The sequence below is a fragment of the Erigeron canadensis genome, chromosome 1 (assembly GCF_010389155.1).
Source record: "Erigeron canadensis isolate Cc75 chromosome 1, C_canadensis_v1, whole genome shotgun sequence".
Classification (NCBI taxonomy): Eukaryota; Viridiplantae; Streptophyta; class Magnoliopsida; order Asterales; family Asteraceae; genus Erigeron; species Erigeron canadensis.
In genome coordinates this window covers 56,363,158-56,387,838 of record NC_057761.1, presented here as the reverse complement: position 1 = coordinate 56,387,838, position 24,681 = coordinate 56,363,158, and the positions used below count along the sequence as shown (strand labels likewise).

Sequence of the window (24,681 nt, the reverse complement as noted above, 5' to 3'; positions counted from 1 at the left end):
ATAATGTAGTCATAATATCCGTACGATTTACGGTAGCTATATAAATTGTCTTATAAAGAAATTTAAATATGTCTCATACATAAATCATGAGTATGAAATAAATTGTTGTTGAAGTAAATCGATAATCAAAGCTAAATTATAATAAACAGTAATGATAAATATAATATATATTTAGTTAGAATTTAGGATTTACCTTAAATTTTTAAAACCACATCAAAATCGAAACTTGTAAGCATAGTAGATGATGACAAATAGCCTTGTGATTTTGGATCGTAAACTCAAAATTTTGAAGTGTTCATATTAAACACTTATTATGATTAATATAAGTAATAGGAGTTGAAAAGTTAAGAAAGAAAAAAAGACAATTTATTAATGAGAAAACGATCAATCAAATAAGATTATAATGTCTTTTGTATTAATAAGCCAAGAGTTAGAGTTTAATTCTAAGTTTAATAAGAAAATTGAATCTATATACAACTAAAAAAACTAATTTAACAAAATAAATAAATTAAAATGACAAGTGTCGATAAAGGATTACGCCACATGTCGTTTCAAGAATATGTCCTGTTTTAGTTTATAGATAGATAATATATATAATCTCAAACTACAATTTTTTATAACTTTACGACTTGCATTTATTCGGTCCAAGTTCGCACATTGACTCGTAAGAGTCTGGACAAAAGAGAGTCAACTAGCGACTCGACTCATAAGAGTTGACATATTACTCGTAACAGTTTAACAACTATGGTGCCGACCACATTACCATCTTTCCCATCCAAATCACATAGACCATGCATGTAGCTTAGTTTTGAAAAATGTTACCAACACACAACATCCTTCCCCATCATTATAATCAACAAGAAAAGATTATCATCGACAGCAAGATAAAAAAACAACGTTATATCAAAATCAACATGATATGTAACCCATCATCGTTAAGAACAATCTATCATCGTCGACCACCACCATGATGCAATGGTCCAAATCTAGGATATTTTTATCATATGATCCAACTAGAATTATACACACTTTCCATTGCAAGATAATTTATGTATAAACGTCACTAGAACTTTTGATGACAGAAATTCATATGGATTATTCATACCTAAAAAGCAACCATGTTGATACAGGACAGAATCACATTAGGTATGAAGCCAATTATATATATATATACTAAAAATTAAAGTTGGAATGTGAGGGGGAGTTACTGTAGCTAAAAGTACTCCCCCTTTAGCATAAGGTACAAGCCTTTAAAGCATCCAACATAATTAACGGACTTAACAACGGTTAGGTAACAAACTTAACGACTGTTAGGTGACGGACTTAACGACCTTATTTTCTTTTTTTGTTACTACATAACTTTTACTTTTTAAACTTTCCACCAAATTTTTTTTTTTACATTTCTCCTTTTACCTTTCGTCACATAGCTTTTGATTTTTAAACTTTCAACATACAAACTTTGTTTTTAGGTATAAAGTTTATTAACTTTTGTACTTTTTTTCATATAACTTTGTTTTTAAACTTTGCTCTGAAAGTTTTTTTTACGATATAACTTTTGATTTCTAAATTTTATTACCAAAGTTTCATTTTCTTTACTTTGAACCACAACTTTTATTTTCTTAACTTTTGTCACGCAAATTTTGTTTTTCGGCTTAATGTTTTTGTAACTTTTATCACCAGAGTTAGGTTTTTCTCCCGGGGCAACGCCCGGGTAGAAATACTAGTTTTAGCTATAAAACAAAACTTTTGATGTTGGTGAGATGAACATCAAGGAAATTCTATTTCATTCTTTTTTTTTTTTTAACTATTCAGTTGCTTTTGACTTTTTCTTTCTACATAGTTTATGATGACAAAACTCATTATAAGTTAAACTGGTTGTGGTTTTAAACCTTGATCACCATGTCAAACGCTCCATTCCTACATCTAATAAAGAGCCATGACTAAGGATTACACTATACTCCCTGTGTCCCTTAAATAGTTAACTACTGAACACAGTAACTTGAACATTTAACGGAGAGCGTAAAGTAGAGCATCATCACTTTACCATATATTATAACTATAAACATGCCAAAACAATCCAGTTTGCTTATCATAAGTATCATCTCATTACAAATTTTAATGTAAAAGTAAAACAATAATTAAGGATTTCAAAGAAGACGTACAATACTATACCCATTTCATGGACCACATGTAAACACAAGAAGTTGATCAATTAGCAGAGACCATAAATGAAGCATATATATAACGAGAACTATGTCAGCTTATAAGTACAAGATTGTTAAATTATTTCTAACAAATATCATCTTCATTACAAGTTTTGATGTAGGACAAATTAAAGAACACAAAGTGTTTCTTCACACATGTTTCATAGAAAACTATATATTGAAATACCAAAGGATTGACCCCGCTACTGCCACAATTTAAGTTTCATACCTTGCTTGCCTGTTGCCTCTACTAGAAACCATGCATCATCTCAAGTCCCACGCTTTGCCCGTACCTTTGTCTCCAATAGATGTAGTCATAAACAATGTATAAAATCTCAATGGTCAAGCAACAAAAGTGTTTCCATGTATGAACCTGCATGGCGTAAAGAATTGTTTCCGGAAATCCCAATATCTTTGAAGCATTTCGAGTCCGCTGGTTTCTAAGATAGAACTCTAATAGTATTATAAGTTGGCCATCTTTCGTAAACCCAAGTACATTTGGCTGTTGTTTTAACCCACACAACAATCTCCTTTTCGGATACATCTTCTTCAAGCAGAACAAGAGACTCCCTAAGCTTAGATAACTCCAAATACCTAGGGCTGCCAAAATCATTGTAAGAAGTGGGCGCTGCTATAGTACGTAGGTGGGAGGTATGATTCTGTGAATTGTTCACTAGTGATATCACATGACAAAATAAGATCATGAATAAACCGATCTATCACTAGCATCCTCTGTGTGAATTTAAGAGGAGGAGCATTTGAAAAAGTTGTCGAAACCCGTGTACTTAATGTAAAAATCTGTACTTGCAGCCGGGGGTGTTCGTCATTATAAATAATCACGAAAAGCGTAGGGCCAGTAGTATTAGAAACCACCGTAAAACCAAAACAAAAATTAGTTCCAGACCACCAATCATCAGTTTCAGGGACGGGTATATATAAAGACAGATTTCCTAATTGATGGATTCCAAATAACTAGTTTATCAACATCATTGTAAAATCCAAACAACCCTTGACAGTAACCTATCAATTTAGGGTGGTTGAATCTTCGGAAATCAGCAGACTTGGGAAGTGTAAGGAGTTGTTGAAACCTAATATCAATGTGGGGGGTGCTATTGTAATCGACGATAAATCCGGAGGATCGGATGATGGATTTCCATTGTTTTGAAACTGCCATGAATTTCACTAATGATTTGGGGGGAAGCCTTTTCATTATCTCAATCACTATATCTAATGGCGCTATCTCCTCGTATTCTTCTTCCGATGACGACATAGTTGATAAAATTGATATTGATTTCGATATTTAGCGTTTTGATTAGATGGCTGGTAAATATAAAATAATTATATAAAAGGCGATTATGGAATGGAAGATATTTTCAGGCCAATGGGCTTCTCTAACACTGGTTTTTATTTTGTTCGGGGGGTGGTGCCGGTGGTGGGGGAATGGGGGGTCTTTCACTTTTCCCTTTTATGTTTTCCATTTTTAGTTTCATGGATTCAATAACATAAAAAGAAAATCGAACAATAGCCAAAATCGCATAAAGAATCTTAAAATTGAAACGATATTTTGCAAAATCGCAATATGTTGACTTTGAATTTTTTTTTTTAATGCAAAATCACAATGTGTTTTGTTGTAAAACCTCGATCGTATACCATCTATGAGTGAAGAGAGGAAGGCAACAACATGCAGTTGTTGTAAAGAACGTGATCATACAAGGTTGAATTGAGGTACACCCATGCCATCACAAACATATTTTCCTCCATCGAGAGAGTATGGATCTTCATCAAGATCAAAATCATTAGGGAAATCAAAATCGACTTCACCCCCTTCTCTTTGCGGGATTCTTAGCTTAGGGGATTATTAGCATGTTAGTATGTTTCTTATGTATTTGAAGTTTTGTATTCATAGACTATGTAATAATTTAGTATGTTTAAAAAAAAAATTAAAATCTCAATAATCACAACAAAACACATTGCGATTTTGCAACAACAAAAAAAAAAGTCAAAGTCAACATATTGCGATTTTGCAAAATCTTGTAAAGATTTTCAGAATCTCATAGCGATTTTATAAAATCTCGTAGCGATCTTGAAGATCTTGTAGCGATTTTACAAAATCTCGTAGAGATTGTGAAGATCTTGTATCGATTTTAAGATTCTATATGCGATTTTGTCCAGTTATTGCGATTTATATGGCTATTTTTTTTGATAATTCAAAAAAATTTGGCTATTTTGGTACAATCGCAACAAAATTGGGTTATTGTCGCGATTTTATCTAACATAAATTAAAAATGAAAAAGTAGATTCAATCTTGAAAATAGACACGCTTCACTCGGGACAATAGCTAGACAACCCTATTCGTGGTGTGGTTACAAAATTTCAAATTGTCATTGTGCGTCCTTTTTTAATTGTCTTTTCGATTAATCATATATAAAAAAGTGACTATATTGATAATATAAGAGAAACACGTTAAGAATAAAAATTTTGATGTCAGTTGTACCCAGAAACAAATGTAATAAGAGAGCTACCGGTTGAAGATATAAGAAAGAAAGAAATAAACTGTTTCTATTGCCTTCTGGAAGTTTTGAGTCCCAATACTTCGATGGTGTATGAGGGAGGTTATGATGTAGGCAGACCTAAATATTGAAAAAGACCTCCAGGTTTTGATTCCCAATATCGCTACTAAGGTAGATAGATTATTTCCCGTATCTACCTAAATGGTAGAAAAAGACTTCCGTCCTTTTTTGCATGAGATGAAGATTGAGCCCTTTGACATCTGTCTCCGGAGTTTGGTTGATGATATGATCCAGCATAATACTCACTTGCTGCTTTATAGCTTCTCGACAGTTGGTCCTTCAAATTAATAGTGTGACATATCTATATTTTTTTTTCTTTCTATGAATATTGTTGATGACTTAATGATGTTTTATATCCTATATCTCTAAAAATCATGTATGATCTAGTGACTTTAACAATCCGATACACATATGATCGAACATCAACTGAAAAGAGGAATCTATACAGCTAAAGAATGTATATGACTAAAGAATTCAACTATTGGAAGCTTTTCTTTGTGTTTCAAACTTAAAGTAGAATTCAACTAAAGAATGTATAAGACAATATAAGTATATCTGGTTTAATACAAATAATCAAACTAATAGATTTTTTCTTGTTTTTTGAAAATTAATTTTTGTATTTACTTTTGAAGGAATCTATACAGCTTATACGATCCCAGTCCATGACAATCAATTTGTTACTCATCTTTTGGCCATACGACTCAAGAACCTTATACGATCCCAGTCCATGACAGAGATTTTTATGATAACATTTATTAGATTGGTTCAGGCACGCACCATACAAGCCTTGTTGTTGATATTGACACAAAACTTTAAGTAATTAAAATTGGTAAATAGCAATAGATGCATAACATCAGTGCCTAAGATTCGAAGTTGAGAAATTATGTGAGGTTAATTACCGCTAATATGTTTTCCAACAGATACAAATTTCAAATGACCAAATTGATATTGTTAGCAGAACATTTACCGGCAAAGAAAAATGGTGGTTACTTTTACAACAGCAATGTGTATAGTTTCGATAATGATCTTTAACTACTAGACACAAGAGAGGGCAATTGTTAGATTTAGCTCTTATTACACACACTAAAACTCATCTGAAAAGACATACCTATAAAAAGGCTCTGTAAATGATTCACTTTGCATAATAACTCACTATCATGTGTAATACAAAAGCCTACAACCCCTGATGCAATATGTACAAAACTTCTATTTCATGTATTCTAGAACACTCTGACCTATCTCCTCGAGAAAGGAAACAAAACCCATAACCGTTGCAAATCCACTTCCATCAACATCCTGTTCTTCAATTAGATAACTCTCAAACAGTGTGGCATCTTCTTGACCACCTCTAATAAAAGTCAGTCTAGGAGTCACGCTTCTCTCTTGCTTCAGCTTATTTATTGTTGCTCTCAATAAACCTAAAACATAAAGTTGACATTTATTTATGATTACAATAAACTGCTCTTTAGAAGTTCAGGTGGCAAATGGACAACTATTTATAAAGGGAAGTGTATTGCTACCACGAAACTTGATAAAGTTACCACAGAATACAACTATTATAGCATGTTGCACAAGCACCTAATGCATAAATGTGCTTAATCAATAAACTTTTATGGCATGATTATCAATTCCCTTTTATATAGTTATGAATTTATGATTTGCAATACCAACTGAAATTTAAGTAATAAATAATCTGATGCGTAAAGGCATTATAAATGGGAGGTGATTCTCACATAATCTTTATAGCCACACACCACCAAAATAATGGTCGACTTTCGTTCCCTTACACCAAAGGGAGTGTTAAGAAAAGATTAGATAGGTAAGAGTAAAATAGTTAAACAATTCATATGCTGGTGTATGGCTATATAAAAGGTGGTGCATGAACCACTTTGATACGAATCCGTCCCATAGTAGGCTCACATCAAGCCATAAGCTAGGTGTAGAACTCACTCCCAAAAGCTAGCTCAAAGGAGGAGGGAAAACCTGGTTTATAAACCACCAACCAATCCCATACTTGCCAATGTGGGATTGAAATACACTTCAATTATAAACATGCTTTGAGCAGCGTCCAACCAGTTTCTTTTCTAACTAGATTTAATTTTAGTTATTTAACTTATTAAAGATAAACATAACCCAGATACAAGAATTCAGAACTAAATCTGAATACACGTTGAACTTGCCACTTAATGTAAAAAGTTTCTTAAAGAATAAAAACCGAGCGACTTACAATCCTGTGGTGGAGGATACGGAAGGGCAGGGTCAGCTGTAGATGAATAAAATACAATGAGAGTTGTGAATGCATCGAGAAAGAATATAGGACTTTCACTTGTCAGCAATGCGGCACGGCTCAAAGAATGGCGAGGATATGCTAGTTTATCTGGAGTTGAATATGATGACAGCAGAGGATATATTGCGCGGTGAAGGGAACTTGGTTCAAGTCCACTGCATGAAATTTTTTCACAACTACTATTAACTTCAAACTTATAATATATATGACAAGTATTGATATAAAGATAATATATACATCTACAGACTATAGGCATCCCTTGTTACCTTCAAGTTAATTTACTTGACATGGCAAAATAAGAATCCAGTAAAATCATCATCAACATGTTGATTTCATAGTAATCTCATATACCATTAAAAAATACTTCAACTTCACAATATAATCAACAGATAACAAGCATTGATATAAAGATATTCCAGTAATAACATCGTCACCATCTTGATTTAATAGAAATCTCAAGTCAGCTTAGAGGTTGCAAAAAAAGTACAGACAAGTTGACTTATGACCCAAAACAAAATTTGTGTGTAAAGAGAACAGATGGTTTGCGAAATGAAATAAAACCTGTCAAATTAGGTTGAGACTAAAGGGAAAAAAGTAATTCAAATTTAACCATAAATATTCGCTTTTGTTGCAGCTAGTATATCCAAAACTGAAAGTTAAGTAACATTATCAAAAGTAGAAACTATTTATCCAAACAACAAACATTAAAAAATAATTTTAATCGATCAATTCCATAAAGGAAATAAAGACACACAACAATAGATAACTATTTTTCAAACTTCACTCTCATTCTCTCCATAACTTTATCAGGAAAAATTTACCACGAGATAGAATATGACATACCTGAACAAGCATTGAAGGTATATCCGATAATCTGGGTGAATGCCTTCTGCATGGAAGCGCAGAAGAGGGTTTCGGAGCAAAGCAAAGATTAGACGCGGTAAAGGCTGTAATTGTGGACATTGAGAGAATGTGACATCAATAAGTGAGCCCGTTGAACTTCCAAACTCATTGGGAACATTCTTGCATCCCTCGATGTATTGGGCCGTCAGGATTACAAGCCAATCATGTAGTAACATCCTGCCTTCTTTAACTCCTTCACTCAGTGATGACAGAATGACCTGTGAAGGAAGAGCAAATTACAGATAGATATCAAAGCATGCCAACTTTAACATCAGAACGTGGTAATAAATAAATTTACCTTGTGAACCAGTATTGAAAGAACGACCTCGGGATCAACACTGTCATATAACTCATTGAAGTTATGTGCAACACCAAATTGCATTGTTCGAATTCTCAGTCGCCTTTTAAGGGTATACTTCGATCTGCATAAACACGTTACATAATTATTTAACACTTAGGTACTCTTTAGGGGTTATTTGGACCTGTATTTAGAAACTGGTCTACGGTTATCGGATTATTGCGAGTTAAAATAGCAAGAATCTGCTTTTTAACTTTCATGATAAACTATTTTGGTTGTGATTGTCAGCTTATTTTGAAGTAAAATATCAGTTTCATAGCAGTTTCAATGAAATTAACAAGTAAGATAAACCACCTATGTACCGTTTCCTTAAAATAATGATAAAAGAGTAGAAGACTACACCTAAGTACTCTATAGGGAGTATTTGAAGTTGTATTTAGAAACTTGTTAATGGTTATCTGATTATTGTGAGTTAAAATAGCAACAATCTGCTTTTTAACTTTCATGATAAACTATTTCGTTTGTGATTGTCTGCTTATTTTGGTGTAAAATAATCAGTTTCAACAAGTTACTATCTAAAAGTAACAAATTACCCATGTGCCATTTTTAAACCAACTACAAGAGTACTATTTTCATTTCACCAAAGTGCTCTTACTTTTTACACAGATGTGTCCTATATGATCAATTTATTTCAGTTTTATATATAATCAGAAATGGCTAACCACCTAAAAAGCTGACCATGTAATCATTCCAACTACATATGGCATGAATACATCCAAACAACTGAATATCTTCCATAGCCTTTTCCATTACAACTGAATATCTGATTCCACTAATCCAATATCACACAATCTCTATCGAAACACACATCCAAACAACTCGCTAACCTTGATTGGCTAGAGAGCAGCTACATTCGATAATAAAGAAATAAACTGAACTAACAGTAAAAAGGGGTATATAGTTCGTAGCTATAGAAAGTTATTACTTAAAATAGGAGATACATAAAGCATGGCATAATGACACCTACCTACTTGACTGGCCTGATCCAGGAGTTAGATGTTCCTCTGGGGGTACCACAACAGTGTACTGGAAAGCCAGCTGTATCATAGGAAGCTCTTTTGTGTGTCTGCAGCATAAATGAATCAACAAACCAAGCTTTAAATTTTCAAAACATGGTTACAATGACATTTCAAAATTTTGCTACGGATATAAAACATCATGTCCAACAAGGGAATGAGGGATGCACAAAATATGATACTTGAAGGAAAGAATGAAATATAAACTTTTACCTGGAAAACCCATGATTATTTGCAAAATCAAAATCATATGCATATGTAGCATATGAGTCACAGCAAATAACATGCTGAACATTTTCATATTGTGGATCAGGGAAGAAATGACCATACTGTAGAATGTAGACAATTAACATATGTATTAGAAGCATGATGAAAGCAGAATGATGTGAATAGAATAGATAGCAACTAACAGAATTTCCAGGTTTGAATTCAGAGGATGTCCTCAATCGCATGACACAATTAAAGGCATATGGGCGGCTTAAGATACGATACCTGAAAAAAAAAGTAATTAAACTTGTATAAGCTACACATATAGCTAAGATGTCAAACTTTGAGTAACCTTAGAGATAAGATGCACTTATGCAGCAACAAACAAGTTTTTGATTTATCATCCGTACTTTAGTTCAAACCTTATCAAGTATTTGTTACTTACATGTCCTGAGGAAGTGTTGAATCATCAGTATTTGGGTACAGGAACAATGAGCCTCCGCTATCTATACTAAGAAACTTCAAGGATGCCAAATCTGTGTACTCATTTGTAACAGCAAAAATGTCTATGCAAACACCTGCTTGAACTGCGACAGCAGCCTATAAATATATGTGAGTACACGTGTTTCTTACATACATTTCACCTCAAGAACGCAAACTTGTAAGATTGTTTAAATTAGTACCAGATCTTTATAGAATGGTGTCTGTTCAGGAAGTAAGGCCAGCTCAGCATCCTCTCCTTTACTAGCATATTGCTCACCATATCTTTGTGTGTCGAGCTGCCCAGGTCCAAAATCAGGAGGTCCAGATAGGAAAGCAAAGATTCTGGCTGCGAATAATTGTATTTTAAAAGTAGAAAAAATTGGAATTTTTTTTCAAACATTATTTAAGTCCGCGAGCATAAGCAATGTACACATCAGACCTAACGCATAAGTGTTGCCATGTTCAGAACCGAGGTATGAAATAAGTGATTCCATCGCTAGCCCAAAGCCCCGTCCTCCCATTCCCTGTGCTGTACCAGGACCTCCCCACGATGATGTTGGCCTTAACGTTTCAAGGGCAGATGCAATTCGATCCTTACAAGTTTCTACCTATAACAAGTATTGAAGGCCTCACCATTTACCCTTTTTGCAAACAAACTCTTAAAGCAAAACCAAGCATACAAAATATAAACTTACTGGAGCCAAAAACGAAAACAATGGCATGGCATCTTCAAGCTCAAATGATAGGCTTCCATCAGCATCCCCAGGTAGGAAAACATTTTTCACCACGGGAATAGGTCCTTGCACGTCATACAAACCCAATTTGTGGCTGAATGTAGCAAGCCCAAAAAGAGAACCAGGCTTAAGAGCTACAACCAAAGCCACATTTCGTCATTCAGCACACATCTATAGCATCTACGCAGTTAACTCTTTATAACAATAAACTCAAACTACCAACCTTCCAACGCCGCTAACAAACCACTTTTCGTAAGTTCTAAAAACTCTTCAGAGGCTGTAAAAGAGTAAACAAATACTTATCAACCACACACGCATAAAAACCTCAGTAGCTTACTCACATTTTACGCTAGTTTGACACATGCAGTACATTCAATTATTAATTTGCACAACGTAACAACCAAAACTTACATGCCAAATCAATGGCGGCAACATAAACCGGTCTGGCTTGCATCCCCTCCTCATCAGAACCTTCAACTACATCATAAAAAAAAAGTTCACTATATAACTAAATTATTATATTCTAGAGGTACTTTGTTACATTTCGTCACTGCAGTATCCTACTTCCAGATCGTCTACTATACACGTATCATAATTCGAATATATAGTTATACGTATCAAATTTTCAATACATTGCTGCATAACCTGCATTGTATATATCTGACCTATTACAAGTGGTTTATAAACTAATAACAAGGAATCAAAAGTTTGATACACACAGCAGACAGTTTGTAAGTTTAATATTACATTTGAATATACATATGACTAACTGTATCTATAACTAAAAGCAAATATTCAAAGAAAAGATAAAAAAAAAATTACGAGGCAATTCGATGTCGATAAAAGAAGAGACGTTCTCGGGAGCCGATACGGAAGACGAATAACGAGAAATAGTTTCGGTAGAGAGTCCGTTTATGGTTCCGCAAAGAGAGCAATACCAAGCCCACTGTTCCTGATCACAGTAAGTATTATAATACGCCCAACAGTTTTCACACCTAGGTATCAAATCACCGCCGGATCCGTACACCGGAGCGTTACCGTTTTCATCTTTTGATGCGAACGGCGTTACCGTTACTCCCCACGGTAGTCCTGATGATTCCTGTGCTTCCGGTTCCGATGGGAAGCGGAGTACGGTGGCGCGTATTGACATTTGGTGGTGGCGATTGGATTTTGATATTGGTTGATTTGGGGGGTGTTTGGGACGGAGATGGTGGTGGTGATTTGAAATGAGGTTTTTAGATGGGTTTGACGTTACACGTATTGTTGACGAATAGGGGTGTGACAAGTGTGGTTTGCTGTTGACTGTTATGTGAAACGGGTCGGGTTGGGGTAAGTGATTAATTGGAGTTCAGTCCTAACTCCTAAATGCGTTGGGGTAAATGGAGTTGGCAACTAATACTTTTTGGTTAAATAGTACTAAAATTTTTACATCTTTACTTTTTTTTTTTTTTTAAGTAAACTTTTATTTACAACTCATACATCTTTAATTTTTTTTAAAAGTAAACTTTTATTTGCAACTCATATAACTTTTATTTACATCTTTAATAAAAACAACTTATATAGGTTTTGATTATGAAATTGATAAATCAACTTAATTTATACGCCTTCAAATCAATTGAAAGTTTTAAAAACTTGATAAGTGAACTACATTAAGTCTTTGTGCTAATTTTATTCATTTATTATTTCATATGTTATCATATTATTAGGTTGATATTTAGACACATGAGTTAAATTGATTTATCACAATTTTTTGATTTTTGATTATTAAATAAATATCATTTGTGATAAGTTAATAGTTAGTTATTGTCGTTAGACATTTGTTAGTTGTCATGTTGACATATCACGTTGTTTAAATGTTTACGTGAACTACTTAAGTTAAATTATTCATCATCGTCATCCACCATAACCGTCATTTTATGTCCTTTTAAAATGAATTTTTTATGTGTTCTTATATCAAATCATTTAAAGTTTTTCTAAATTAAAGTTTTTTTTTAAAAAAAGTATATAACTCATTAATCATAATGCTCATTAAAAAAACATAATGTTCAATTTTAAATCTAATATTTTAAATATTACTAAAATCAAAGTTAAACATATATACAAAACTAAAATTTGTAGATATAAACTGCATATGATGTCAATCCCAAAACAAGTAACACAAATTACATACAGATCTTTAAGATGTAAACTGCTAATCACATAAAATCAATTTTGAAAACTTCTCTATCCTTATCAACAACTTTTCTTATCATTTTCACTTGGAAAGAGCTCTATATCTTAAATAGGGATATATTTGTTTACACTCAACTTCTCATACACTCTTATCATATTAAGATCTAAAACCCGTAAAAAACGTTACTTATCAATCTTTTTTTTATAATAATTATCAACCCCCTATTTTAAAAAAAGTGTTAGAAAATGGTTAGATGTAAAAGTACTAAATTATCCTTAATAAACACTCTATACGGAAAGGGCTATTAGAAATTACCTAATTTTCCCTAAATGAATTAATTTACACTTTAAAATTTTATCTTGTTAATTTACACTCTAAGTTTTTTATCCGTTAAAATTTTTTTACTATCACCATTACATCAACTTAGACGGTTACACCACTGGACACCAATTATCGATGTCATCATCACCCATCACCGACACCAATAAACCCGCCGTCGCTATTAAGGGGGTATCATACATTTTAAGATTAAGATACTCTGACATTTTTTCTTATCTGGGCTAGAAGCCCAATATCCTATGACGAAACTGTGAATCGGATGGATAATTATCTTATTACCATACCATAAATAACATCACTACTAGTCCGCTCGGGAGCATTTCATTTTAGACCCAAAACCTCTATTTTAATTCTTATTTTTTCACTGTGCGTTGCTGCCTCCCTCCCTCCCTCGATCTATCATTTCATTTCTGAAGGTAATCAAAGCATTTCTCCCTACTTTCTCCACCAAATTAGGTTGCTTTTTTATTATTATTTTAGTATTTTTTTACTCAACTATCTGCATATATACATCTATAGTAACTTTAGATAATCGATGATGATGATGATTCATTCATTGTCCAGGTTAGGTCGATGATGTCTAGGTTCTTTTACATTTATAATAAATCCATATTTTAAGAATCACAAGTACGATTATATATCGATATTGAGTTCTATCAATAGAATTAAAAGAGTTCATGTTTCATTGATTCTGTACTATTAACATCAAATACCTACACATTAACATACATACATACATTGCCATTGCTCCGGATTCTGGACTTCACAAATCTAAAATGTGTCGGTTTCTGTGTGTGCGTGATGATAGCCCTCATACCGATTAAGAAGAAAATAGTTGACTTATTTAATGCCAGAGCTTATTTTGAAACCTCGGATGCATATAAGCATATAACTAACCAACGGTTCATTTTCGTAGTAAAATTGAACTAGAATGGTTGTTGATATCTTCACTTAGAAGACGGGCAAAATGGGAAAAAATGTTTTTTTTGGTTAGTTTGCATTTTTCGAATCGGCATTGAGAGCAAACAGTTAGAACTTAGAAGACATGAAAATCGGAATCATTTATGCACAACTTAATGACCGTGAAGCATAATTTTTTTCATCCAAATCTATGGTGGATTACTCTTACTATTTTTCATTTTTGAAGTGAAAACGGTTGAAGACACTTACCATGGCAATAAGACAGATGGCTAGAGCGGTATATCGCAGATTCTCATCTGGTGGCAAAGTTCTTGGTGAAGAGGAGAAGGCTGCAGAGAATGTTTACATCAAGGTAATTTTCAGGCTAATGCAAGCTATATATGAGTAACCACAGTCGTTGATAATTTTCTTCTGATATATCCATGATATCAAACACCACTTGCTTTCTAATTGTTATTCGTCATGTCTTGTTAGTTTGATGTTGTTATGCTCGCTTTTGGTATCGTTTTACATTACAGTCATATGGTTGGCTGATGAATATGTATGCTTGTATAAAGGACATTGGGGACTTCTTAAACCTATTACTACTTATGTAGTCATGACATCAAGATCACTTTGTCACAAGTGATACATATCTACCCACGAATTTCTGCCTCGTCTCCCATAATAAAATTTAGACATTTAGCTAGTTAAGTGCACATGCATATGGACTTACGTTTTATTGATACTAAAGCATTAATTTTAGAACACTTTGAAAGGAATTTCTCGTAGTGTTTATTGTGAAGTCGTCTTCATAGAAATTTAATCTATAATCATATGTGGTTCAACCTTTCCCATTTTGATAGAACTTCAAATAACATTCAGTCTAATCTTGCAAAGTTAGATCTCAACTACTGAACGATCCAGGGAGGCTTTTTTTATAGTACTTTCTTGTTCAATATGTTTATGAGTCCGGCTTTTGATACTTTTATGATATCTGTTTATACTGCCCGACCTCTCAGGTGCTATTTAGTCCTCTAACGTCCTCTTTGTTTCTGCAGAAAATTGAGAAAGAAAAATTGGAGAAGCTCGCACACAAGGTTTCTCTTTCTCTTTGTCTTTTAATATACAGTCTCCAATAAAAGTTAAAAACATTCAATATTTGGAACTGCAAAACTGAAACTGCTCATTTTAAAGAACTGGTGAGATATTTGATCTTGAACTAAAAAGATTTTCCCAACTTTGTCATAATCAATGAGTATTCTAGACAGTACTATTACCAACACTTATGACCCATTACCCATGAATGGGTTGATTTGGGGTATGTTTTATCTCTAACATGCCAAAAAAAAGTAGGGTAAAAGAAGCCTAACACGAAACTGGTCAACTGGTGTCTGGTGAGAAAGTGGTAATGCATAAAGCTTCCTAGAAATTATGTAGTTTATAATTTATTATTGCAATAGGTTCTAGTTCAAATGAAACAAGTATTGAAGGAATACAACAAATAAAACAATCTTTTCCTCTTAACTGAAATCATTATGCATCATGAAAATCTTCGTGCATTAGTAATCATATTTGCCATACTAAATATAGATAAGTTGAAGTTTGAGGAGCAAAGTTTTGAGCCTACCCTACCCAATCCAAGGCACACAAAAAAGTTACCCATTCTTTAATAAAATTGATGTTAGAAAAAAAGTTATATGTTCTGACCTGAACTAGCTTTGACTTGTTACCTGGCCCGCCCAATCCTGCTCTTTTTCTACCCCTGGTTACAATTTATTTGAATGCAGACTGGATGATATTAGCTTGATTTGTTTAAGTTGCAAATTACCAGTGATGGTGGATCCATCTTTGACATATGTGATTGGTAATTCAGGGCCCTAAACCCGAAGAAACAACAGCAGCGGATGTGGGTGGATCAGCAGCTGAAGCAAAAGCAAGTGAGCCCACTTCCACGAAAGGAATATCAACAGATATCCACAAGAATTACGCAGTAGTAGCTGGTACTGTAACTGGTCTTAGCGCTCTTGGATGGTATCTTTTGTCAAGGGACAAAAAGACCGAGGAGCTTCAAGATTGAAGATTCACAGGCATATAGGTACTTGCTTTATGAGTCCCTTCTCTCAATGGTTTTTGTTGATGCAAGATAAGTTAAAACAAATAAGAAACCATGATTTTGTAATCCATATTTGACTGGATATGATATATTGAATGGATTGTTTAACTGTTACAAGAGCTGATGATGATCAAAGATACTAAGACCTAAATTTGTGATTGGTTTTTTGTAGCTGTATTGTTGGCTTGCCTGCAATCGTTCTCTTTTTATTTTCACGTAAATGTTACGACAAGGTAGAAGTTACAAAATGGATGGGCCGGGCGGGTTAAAACAGTTTTACAGTATGTCACATAAATTGTTCTCTTTTTATTTTCACGTAAATGCTACCCACTATTGTACATTTGTACTAATTGTCCATATTTTACTATCTCAGTAAAATCTATGTTTTTGAATAGAATGATTTTGAATGTGTAAACTTTCATGCATTAAAATTAACACTTTTAGACTTTTGGTGACTTTCGACATGTCCCATTGTAAGTCCAACTAACTAGCGAGTAATCTGGAAGAAATCGTCATAACTACTATTTAGGTTACTTCTTGTTTTGTTTTGCAAACTGTTGTGCATATAAAACGGAAATAAAATGCGACTCTTACATCATTACGTTATGGTGATTTGGTATCTAGAAGATGTAAGATGATCGTTGATGGTTATTTGGATAGTAGTAGAGTTTGGGGCCGCATCGATGTGTGATTTTCATATCTTAAGCATGTGGCATTTAAGCTTCCTTTCAAGATCACATGTAATGGACCATAACTGTTCTTTTCATTTCAGATCAAACACCGTGTTTTTTTTAGTTTAAAATTGATGTCGACCATTCGTTGCTCATCATGTGTTCTTCGGCCGTCGTGGTCTTTTCTTGTCATCTTTTAGCCAATGTGTAAACCTTGGATTTCTTTGTCGATCCTCTCTTTGAACGTATACATATCTTGTTTTACGCAAGCGGTGGATGTAAAAAAAGAACTATTCGTGAAGTGTACAAGTTAAAAATTTTGTTTGGGTAAAAAGATTTAGTATCCATAGATATTCACTTCGCTAAATACGAGTATTATTCTACCCGACTGATTTTACGTGTTGCATAACACTAATGTTAAATAAGCATAAAATTGTTTTAAGAAAAAAAAATCAACCACTCAGAAGAATTGGCCACCCACATGTCTAATGTATCGAGTTTGAGTTTCTTCAAAGGGATCTCTCTTCAGAATGGTAATGAGAGAACGTGGATCGGGGTGCGCATACGACGCGCTTGGATGGATAATACTGTGGGTACTTGATCGCTACGACTGATTCACCATTCTAAAAATAATAAGCATAAAATCGAGATTTGAGTTTGTGACATTTTGAAAACGCAGTTGTAAGTTGTAAATTGTTTATGTGGTTCTTGATTCTCCATTTTGAAACATTATAAATGCATATAAACAAGTTCAATTTCTTCCTAACATTTGCGTCAATCGGTATCACAATATCCATAATTGGAATTTGTAAATCTCTACATTTTTTCCTACCTCATATTACATATATCCCAAAACAAAATTCTTGGAAAATTGTTTTATATAGATTTTCAGCAACAATTCAACAACATAGATAAATTTCATTCAAGAATCAAGATTGTAAATCATGATCACTCTCCTGATAGGCTGATATAATAATTTCTCATAGAACGTTAACACAGTTTTATATGCAACTCAGGCTACTATTGTCTATATATATATACACAATTACGAATTACATAGTCTGACTCGACATGTTATTTGATAATAACAATTGCTTATTAAATAAACATTTGATATGTTGAAAAAAGAAACCAAAACCTAAAGAAACTAAACTAACAAGTTAAAACCAAATTTTATGTGATTAGTTCATTATGATTTTAAGTTAAACAATCGAGCTCATTGATAGCCCTTCTATTTTTTTTATGAGCGACTGAGGGAAAAGCTAACTTTGTTAAACTTAAACACATTTATCAGCAGCATATTGAATAAACCGCAGCTTCAATCTTCCATCTTCTCGACATGCATACATAAATTCTGGTATCGGAATCTTCACCTCCTTCAAAATGAACCTACCATTTTCCCGAAATGATTTCAGACACACCCACGCATTCCCAATAGGCGGAGGGAGTTCTGTTCCTGTGATGCTTGACCTCTTCCCATCATCAGGTAATGCTGTTGATGATACCACGTTTTTTGTTCTTGTATCAACAACATTTCTTTCCTTCTTTTCCTCGGAAACATACTCTTCATTTTTCAATTCTTCCACATCATCAAAGCTTTCAAAACCGAGCCCTTCGGTGCATATGGATAAACTCTCTGAACTCATGGAAGAAAGATGGTTTGTTTGGTTGGTGGAAATGAAGTCGTTTTCCAGGGTTTTATTCTTATCCATTATCCAGCGAGGTTTGTGTTAGGAATCCCTTTGAGGTTTGTGGAAATGAAGGCATTGTTGTTGAATGAACAGAATTAGTCTTTGGGGTTGAAAGATGCTATTAAATAGGAATTGGTATGTGGCTCATGGAGATTTCAAAAATATTACAAAAAATGTTACAACAAGATGCGATAAAAACGTACAGGATAAAACATAATTAAATCTCAAACACCATAAATTTTACCAGAATGGTTTCAAATAACAAGCGAATTCACAGAGATATAACACCAATTGCAGAATATCATTACTTGTTTATGTAGTCAATTCATAAAAAATGCCCAAAAGAAATCTATGCAGAAACAAACAAAGTTTCAAACATTTTCACAAGTACTTAACAAGCCGGCTTACCTTTCCTTCAATCCACGCCATGCTTCAATCCTTCCAGTTTGTGGGTTTATAGAACTTAGATTGCTAGTCCCTTTGCTCTTCTGGACTAAAGGTTGGTTTCTGTCTGGAACACTTGTCTGAGACGGTTTGGGTTCATGAGTATGATTAACTGCAGTCCTTGGCTCAATGGGAGGGGGCCATACACAGAACCTGGGTCCATCAGATTCTTCAGAGGCTGTCAAGTATCCACTAAGATGATCATCATCAGTGACGAATTGATGCTCATTCTCTTCATGTTCATCATGGTTCTCTTGTAGATTTAAATTCACTGTTGGCCCTTGATCCCCGTGTTCATCAGATGGTTCAGAGGCCGGGGCCGGATAGGACTCTACGATACGATCCTCTCGTTCACGAAGGGTTTTTGTGATGAGGGTTTTCAGGAAGTTCATTACTTGAACTGCATACATCAATGCGGTCAATGGATCCACCATCTGCACAGAAAAAAAGTGAATTAATTCATATGCTTCTCTTTATACATGAAAAGCAGAAACTTCAAAATAAGCATGCTCGTGACATAGTTTTATACCAACCTGTGTCATATTTGGGGCAAAGACCATTGCAATATTGTGTGAATTCATCTTGTTGATATGTTCATATTGGACGACATCAGCCATCAGATTAATGGCCCAATTGAGCAGGGCAGTTTCAGTTGGAGGTAGAAGGCGGCAAAGGGTGGAGCAATCATCCTCTGATTGACACTGCATGACCTGCTCAGGTGAAAGAGGATCCAGGACCCCAGTTGGAAGCTCTCTGAACCAAGCCTGTATATTGTAAGATATCAAATTACTTGTGGACCGTGAACTTTCCAGAAATTACAATGTAGTATTTTCACGGAACATTGCAAAATGATACTGTAATTGTTGACTTTAAACTATTGAAATTTGTTTATGTTCTAAAATTCATTAATTGCAGTCGAATGTGATGAAAATTATGTACCTTAATAAGACCAGCCAAACAGTGCACGTCTATACCATCAGGAACCACTCCACTGTTTAACTGGTTTCTAAGATCTTCTTCCTGGTTGTTGTCTGCATTGATTCGGAAAATACCTTCAGCCTGCAACAACCATTATACACTACATGCTTAAAACCATAGACTGTTATTGCATTTTAGTTGCAAATGAGCAATAGTGCTTGCAAAAGAACACTACACGTGACAGGAATAAATGATTTTGGACATACAATTAGGGCAAACAGTTTCGATAAACCAGGTTTTCGTTTGCATATATATCTACAAAAATTTTTTAGCAGAACTTGTTCTCAATCTTAAGTCATGATAAACTTGTAAGCTAGAAAAAGACCAAAAAGAATGAGCTAATCGAAAGTAAGCCGAACAAAAATTAGGCTTATGAGCTACAGTAAAACTTAAGCTACGCCAAACACCCCTATTCTATATATTGATGTTTTTGTAAGAAAAGTAGTTAGTCAACTACAAGGATTCTTTAGCCATTTACATTTTCAAAACTCAACCAAAATCATTCGTTTTTGTATAAAAATATTGCAGGAAAAGAAGAAAGGAAAAGATAAACAGACCTCCAGACCACCTTGACTATACAAACGTTGTTGCATTAATATGAGTATCACGGGGATACTGTTTCCTCTAGAATCGTACGCCAACTGCATTGATTCTGTTGACACACCAAACACAGTAGCACTACAAAATGAAACAAAACACTTGTTAAAAACAAGAGTAAAGACAACAGGATTAAACATAGCCCTCTTCGTGAACTAATACCGAGAGAAGATTTATGAGAAACAACCAAAATGAAAACTAGGCTGATCAAAACTACAAAGTTTAATAGCATTCGATTTTGGCAGATATCTTTATACTTGTAATCATCCGAAAAAATCCAAAAGGTAATTGAATATGATTCGTTCACGACTTTATTCAGCATAAACCATAAACATAATTACAATAACTCAATACGGGGGCAATTGTTTATAGCTGCAATCAAGATCATTCATCATTTTGATTATTTTCAAACAAGAATTATCCCAAAAATGTAAAACTGCAATAACTCAATTCCTTATATTCATCCAAAAGTTACCATAAAGTATATCCACACATTTTTAACAAAATACTAAAAAATATGAAGGGGCCAAGTCTGTATACATCCATCCATCAAGAAAAACAACATACATTCATATAAAAAATTCTGATGAAATTTTATCAAGAAAAACAATATATAATAATACATTTTCATGAAAATGTGTAAAAAGTAATGTACCTGGCACTAGGGGCTCTTCTAAGGACTTCAGGTTCAAATTCAACAGGCAAACCAAGAAAGCCATTAAACCTATCAAAAGTAACATGTGCCACGTGGCGCACATCAGTTGGCCACCCAATCTCCATCCCAGAAAGATCCAGCCTTTCTTCTCCTTGTTCCGCCACTGTGCTATTATTATTATTATTATTATCAGAATTTGAACCCCAGAAAGATTTCCTAAACAATGTTAACAAAAGTGCTAATAAAGATAACTGATTATTATTATTATCATTATTAGTAGGACTATTATTATTATTATTATTATTATTATATTCTTGAAAATCTTCTTGATTCAGAGAATGAAAGAATGTGTTGTTGTCATGGGTTTGTGAAGACGAAGAAGAAGAAGAAGAAGGTGAGTGGAGGACCTCTGTCATGGCTGTAAAAGAAGACCCAAAAAAAGAATCAAGAAAATGGTGGCAGAGTTTGTACAGTTTGGATTTTTTTATTATTTTTGTTGAGATTGAGAGATTATATTATAATGGGGTGTCAATATATCTATGTATCTATATGTTGTCTACATGGAAGGCAGGTTGTTGTTAAAGGTTGAAGAAAGAAATGGGTAAGAATTGAAATGATGAAGAAGGATTAATGGAGGACGTGTGTGACATGAAGTTTGGATTAATTTGTTTATTTTAGTTTAATTATATATATATTTGGTTGGTTGATGACACAATCTTGAACTTGATTTTTTTATTTCTTTAATTGGAAGGGGAGTGAGTGGGTGCGTGGGGATCGAGTGAGTGAGGGAAATGGTCTTTTGTTCAACTATCTATCTTTGGTATTTATTCGATCACAAAATGAAAAATAATAGAAAAATCTTTGGTAGTATTTTGATTTCAAGAAAACAAGTAGTTTCAAATAGAGGAAAAAACAAAAAAAAAAAGATTACGGAGATTTTTTTCTTTAAAACTTTATAAATAAAAAAACACACTTTTATTTTTTGGGTGTGGTTGGTAAGGGATTAAGGGATTTTTAAACGCTTAAAAACTTCAAAACTTTAAAAATATTTTTTTTAAATGATAGTTTGTTTATATATTCATTTTAGATTAAATTTCATCCCCAAAGCTTTTAAAAGTTCTGAAAATTTTTTTAAATAAAAACTTGTATAAGAAGGATAAAATATAAGTCTTATCTTCTAACTTCTCATCTTTAAGGTCTAGTTTCAAATCCCTAACTAAAATCTAAGCTCGAAGCTTTTGTGTCATTTGTCAAATATACATGTATGTTAGGCCGGATACAATAGGCTCTTCCACGCCTCATCGATGGGGTCATCATCCCCACACTTCGATGGATGGAAGTACATAGACGAGCGAGAAAGGGAGTAGGGAAGAGATAAAGAGAGGGGAGGTGGATATAAAATTAATAAATATGAGGTGAGTAAGAGGTGTTATTGATAGTGAATGTAGAAGAGGTGGATAAAAAGAGAAAAAAACTGTTATGACAATGTGAAATAGGTGTAAATAAGGTGCCTATTATATAAGGCTTTATAATAAAGCTATTTGCTTCCATTTCCATATATGAATGCACGTTTTATTATGAAGTTTTATTCTTTTGAAATGAAAAATTTTGGTAAATTGGAAGAGGATTTTGTTAGAAAAACGTAATGCCACTAGTGTAAAAATTTTATGTTGTAACATCCTATGAATTTTTAATGTGATTTAACAATTGGCATTATTTTTTTTTTTTTTTCTTCTTAGAAAGATATAAATAATGTTAATGAAAAAGTTATTTAATGTGCATTGTACAATATCAAAAATTGTGAATTTTTTTTTAAGATTCAGAGACTTACATTATATGTATTTTTTTTATTGTGATTTTTTTTTTTTAAGATTCAAACTTGAGAATTACATTATATACTGGGCAAACCTTTATAAGATGTAATCTTTGTTTATAAACTAGGAGGCTCGGGCCCTACACTACACAGGGGTTTAAATTCATATTGATACAATTTTTTTAATAGGTTTACGTAAAATTTTACATCAGTCTAATTAAAAATCATTCAAGCATGTATATAGAAAAAAGCAATAATTATTTAAGAGCAATATTAGAAATGCGTTGAAAAGTAAACAATATTGAATACATATATATGTAGAGGGTGTTTGGGAATATGATTTGAAATGATTTTTTGATTATTACGTTTGTAAAACGCAAATTATCCAAAAAAGTGTTTGTATGAAAAAGTGATTATCTGCTATCAAAACGCAATTTTAAAAACGCATAATTTATTTTATAAACGCAAAATCTGTTTTGTAATCTCAATGAGAAACACCCCTGTAAAAGAAAACCAAAAGCTGAATTGAACATGAAATAAAAAATCCAATGAAAGTTTTTAATATATTAGTTGAAAGGCTAAGACCACAAACCCGTATCCAATATTGCACACATACATTTAAGTTTTTGTGCAAAAAAAATAAAAATAAAAAAATGAACAATAGACAAAATGTTGTATAAATGTTCCCGATATATTAGCTGAGAACAAAAAAAAAAAAAAAAAAAAAACAACTAAGAGATGGTAACACCACTCTTAACAATCAAGTTTTTGGACATCATTGGAGAATGTTAGAGATGGAGAATGTTCCCGATATATGCTGTATCTTTTGTTTGTGGGTTTAGTGTTAGTCTTGGTTTTCTTCTTACTTTTGCTAGACTCATGTACGCTCGTCTTTAGATTTTGTATATTTATGTACTTATGGTTTTATGGGGATGGAATGAAGTTTGTAGTTTACGAGAATATGAAAGGAAAATTTGAAATTTGATTTTGGAGAATTTATTAGTTGTCTGGGATTAGAGGAAGATAAATACGAAAGCAAAGATGAAATAGATATAAAGAGGGATTCTTATAAACTAGTTTTGTACCCGCGCGATGCGCCGGAGCATAAGAACAAACGCTGGTTAGTTAGCGATACTCGTGCGATTACCGGATCACCGTACCTATGGCTATGCGTGTTTTAGACGGTGGAGACGACGATGGTTTTGGGGGGCAGCGGATATGTATGTTTTAGAGGGAGGCGGTTCCGAGGGGATGTATGTGCGTAACAAAAGTTTATGGGAGTGTTTTTTGGTATAATATGTGAGCAGCTTCAGGGGAAGGAAGGAAAATGAGACAAATTGGGGGTAAGGTTTTCTTAAGGATATTTTCGATATTTTAGGATTAAAGTGTTTGGTGGTAATGTAAATTAAAAGGGTAAAATAGGAAATTTAAAGGTAGAGTGTTTAATTTGGAGATGGGTAGTTTGTCTATATAGGGAGTATAGATAAAAGGGAAATGCTAAATACAACCCTAAGGGCTGTATTTAACGTGCATGGAAAAACT

The 24,681-nt window shown here is 33.4% G+C and overlaps 4 protein-coding genes across 4 annotated transcripts; 1 reads left to right on the top strand and 3 right to left on the bottom strand.

Moving 5' to 3' along the window:
- Window positions 1–5,722: 5,722 nt before the first annotated feature.
- On the bottom strand, window positions 5,723–12,018 carry LOC122585275 (protein transport protein SEC23). The gene is made up of 14 exons (XM_043757394.1): window positions 11,585–12,018; window positions 11,174–11,239; window positions 10,986–11,039; window positions 10,724–10,896; window positions 10,468–10,636; window positions 10,229–10,374; window positions 9,991–10,145; window positions 9,749–9,830; window positions 9,552–9,667; window positions 9,290–9,388; window positions 8,263–8,386; window positions 7,905–8,182; window positions 7,002–7,216; window positions 5,723–6,192 (listed from the first exon to the last, which is right to left on the bottom strand). The coding sequence occupies exons 1-14, from the start codon at window positions 11,910–11,912 to the stop codon at window positions 5,981–5,983; spliced, it is 2,217 nt and encodes a 738-aa protein (XP_043613329.1). The 5' UTR covers window positions 11,913–12,018; the 3' UTR covers window positions 5,723–5,980.
- A 1,560-nt stretch (window positions 12,019–13,578) lies between these two features.
- LOC122582706 (uncharacterized protein At2g27730, mitochondrial-like) lies at window positions 13,579–16,404 on the top strand. Its single transcript, XM_043755133.1, has 4 exons — window positions 13,579–13,690; window positions 14,422–14,547; window positions 15,236–15,274; window positions 16,051–16,404. Exons 2-4 carry the CDS (start codon window positions 14,446–14,448, stop codon window positions 16,252–16,254), a joined length of 345 nt encoding a protein of 114 aa, XP_043611068.1. The 5' UTR covers window positions 13,579–13,690; window positions 14,422–14,445; the 3' UTR covers window positions 16,255–16,404.
- Window positions 16,405–18,238: 1,834 nt separating this feature from the next.
- Window positions 18,239–18,673, bottom strand: LOC122595625 (protein FAF-like, chloroplastic). Its single transcript, XM_043768035.1, has one exon. It carries the CDS (start codon window positions 18,671–18,673, stop codon window positions 18,239–18,241), a length of 435 nt encoding a protein of 144 aa, XP_043623970.1.
- A 196-nt stretch (window positions 18,674–18,869) lies between these two features.
- On the bottom strand, window positions 18,870–22,005 carry LOC122608997 (rho GTPase-activating protein 5-like). Its single transcript, XM_043782062.1, has 5 exons — window positions 21,327–22,005; window positions 20,632–20,752; window positions 20,036–20,155; window positions 19,630–19,860; window positions 18,870–19,530 (listed from the first exon to the last, which is right to left on the bottom strand). The coding sequence occupies exons 1-5, from the start codon at window positions 21,740–21,742 to the stop codon at window positions 19,057–19,059; spliced, it is 1,362 nt and encodes a 453-aa protein (XP_043637997.1). The 5' UTR covers window positions 21,743–22,005; the 3' UTR covers window positions 18,870–19,056.
- Between the last annotated feature and the right edge of the window lie 2,676 nt (window positions 22,006–24,681).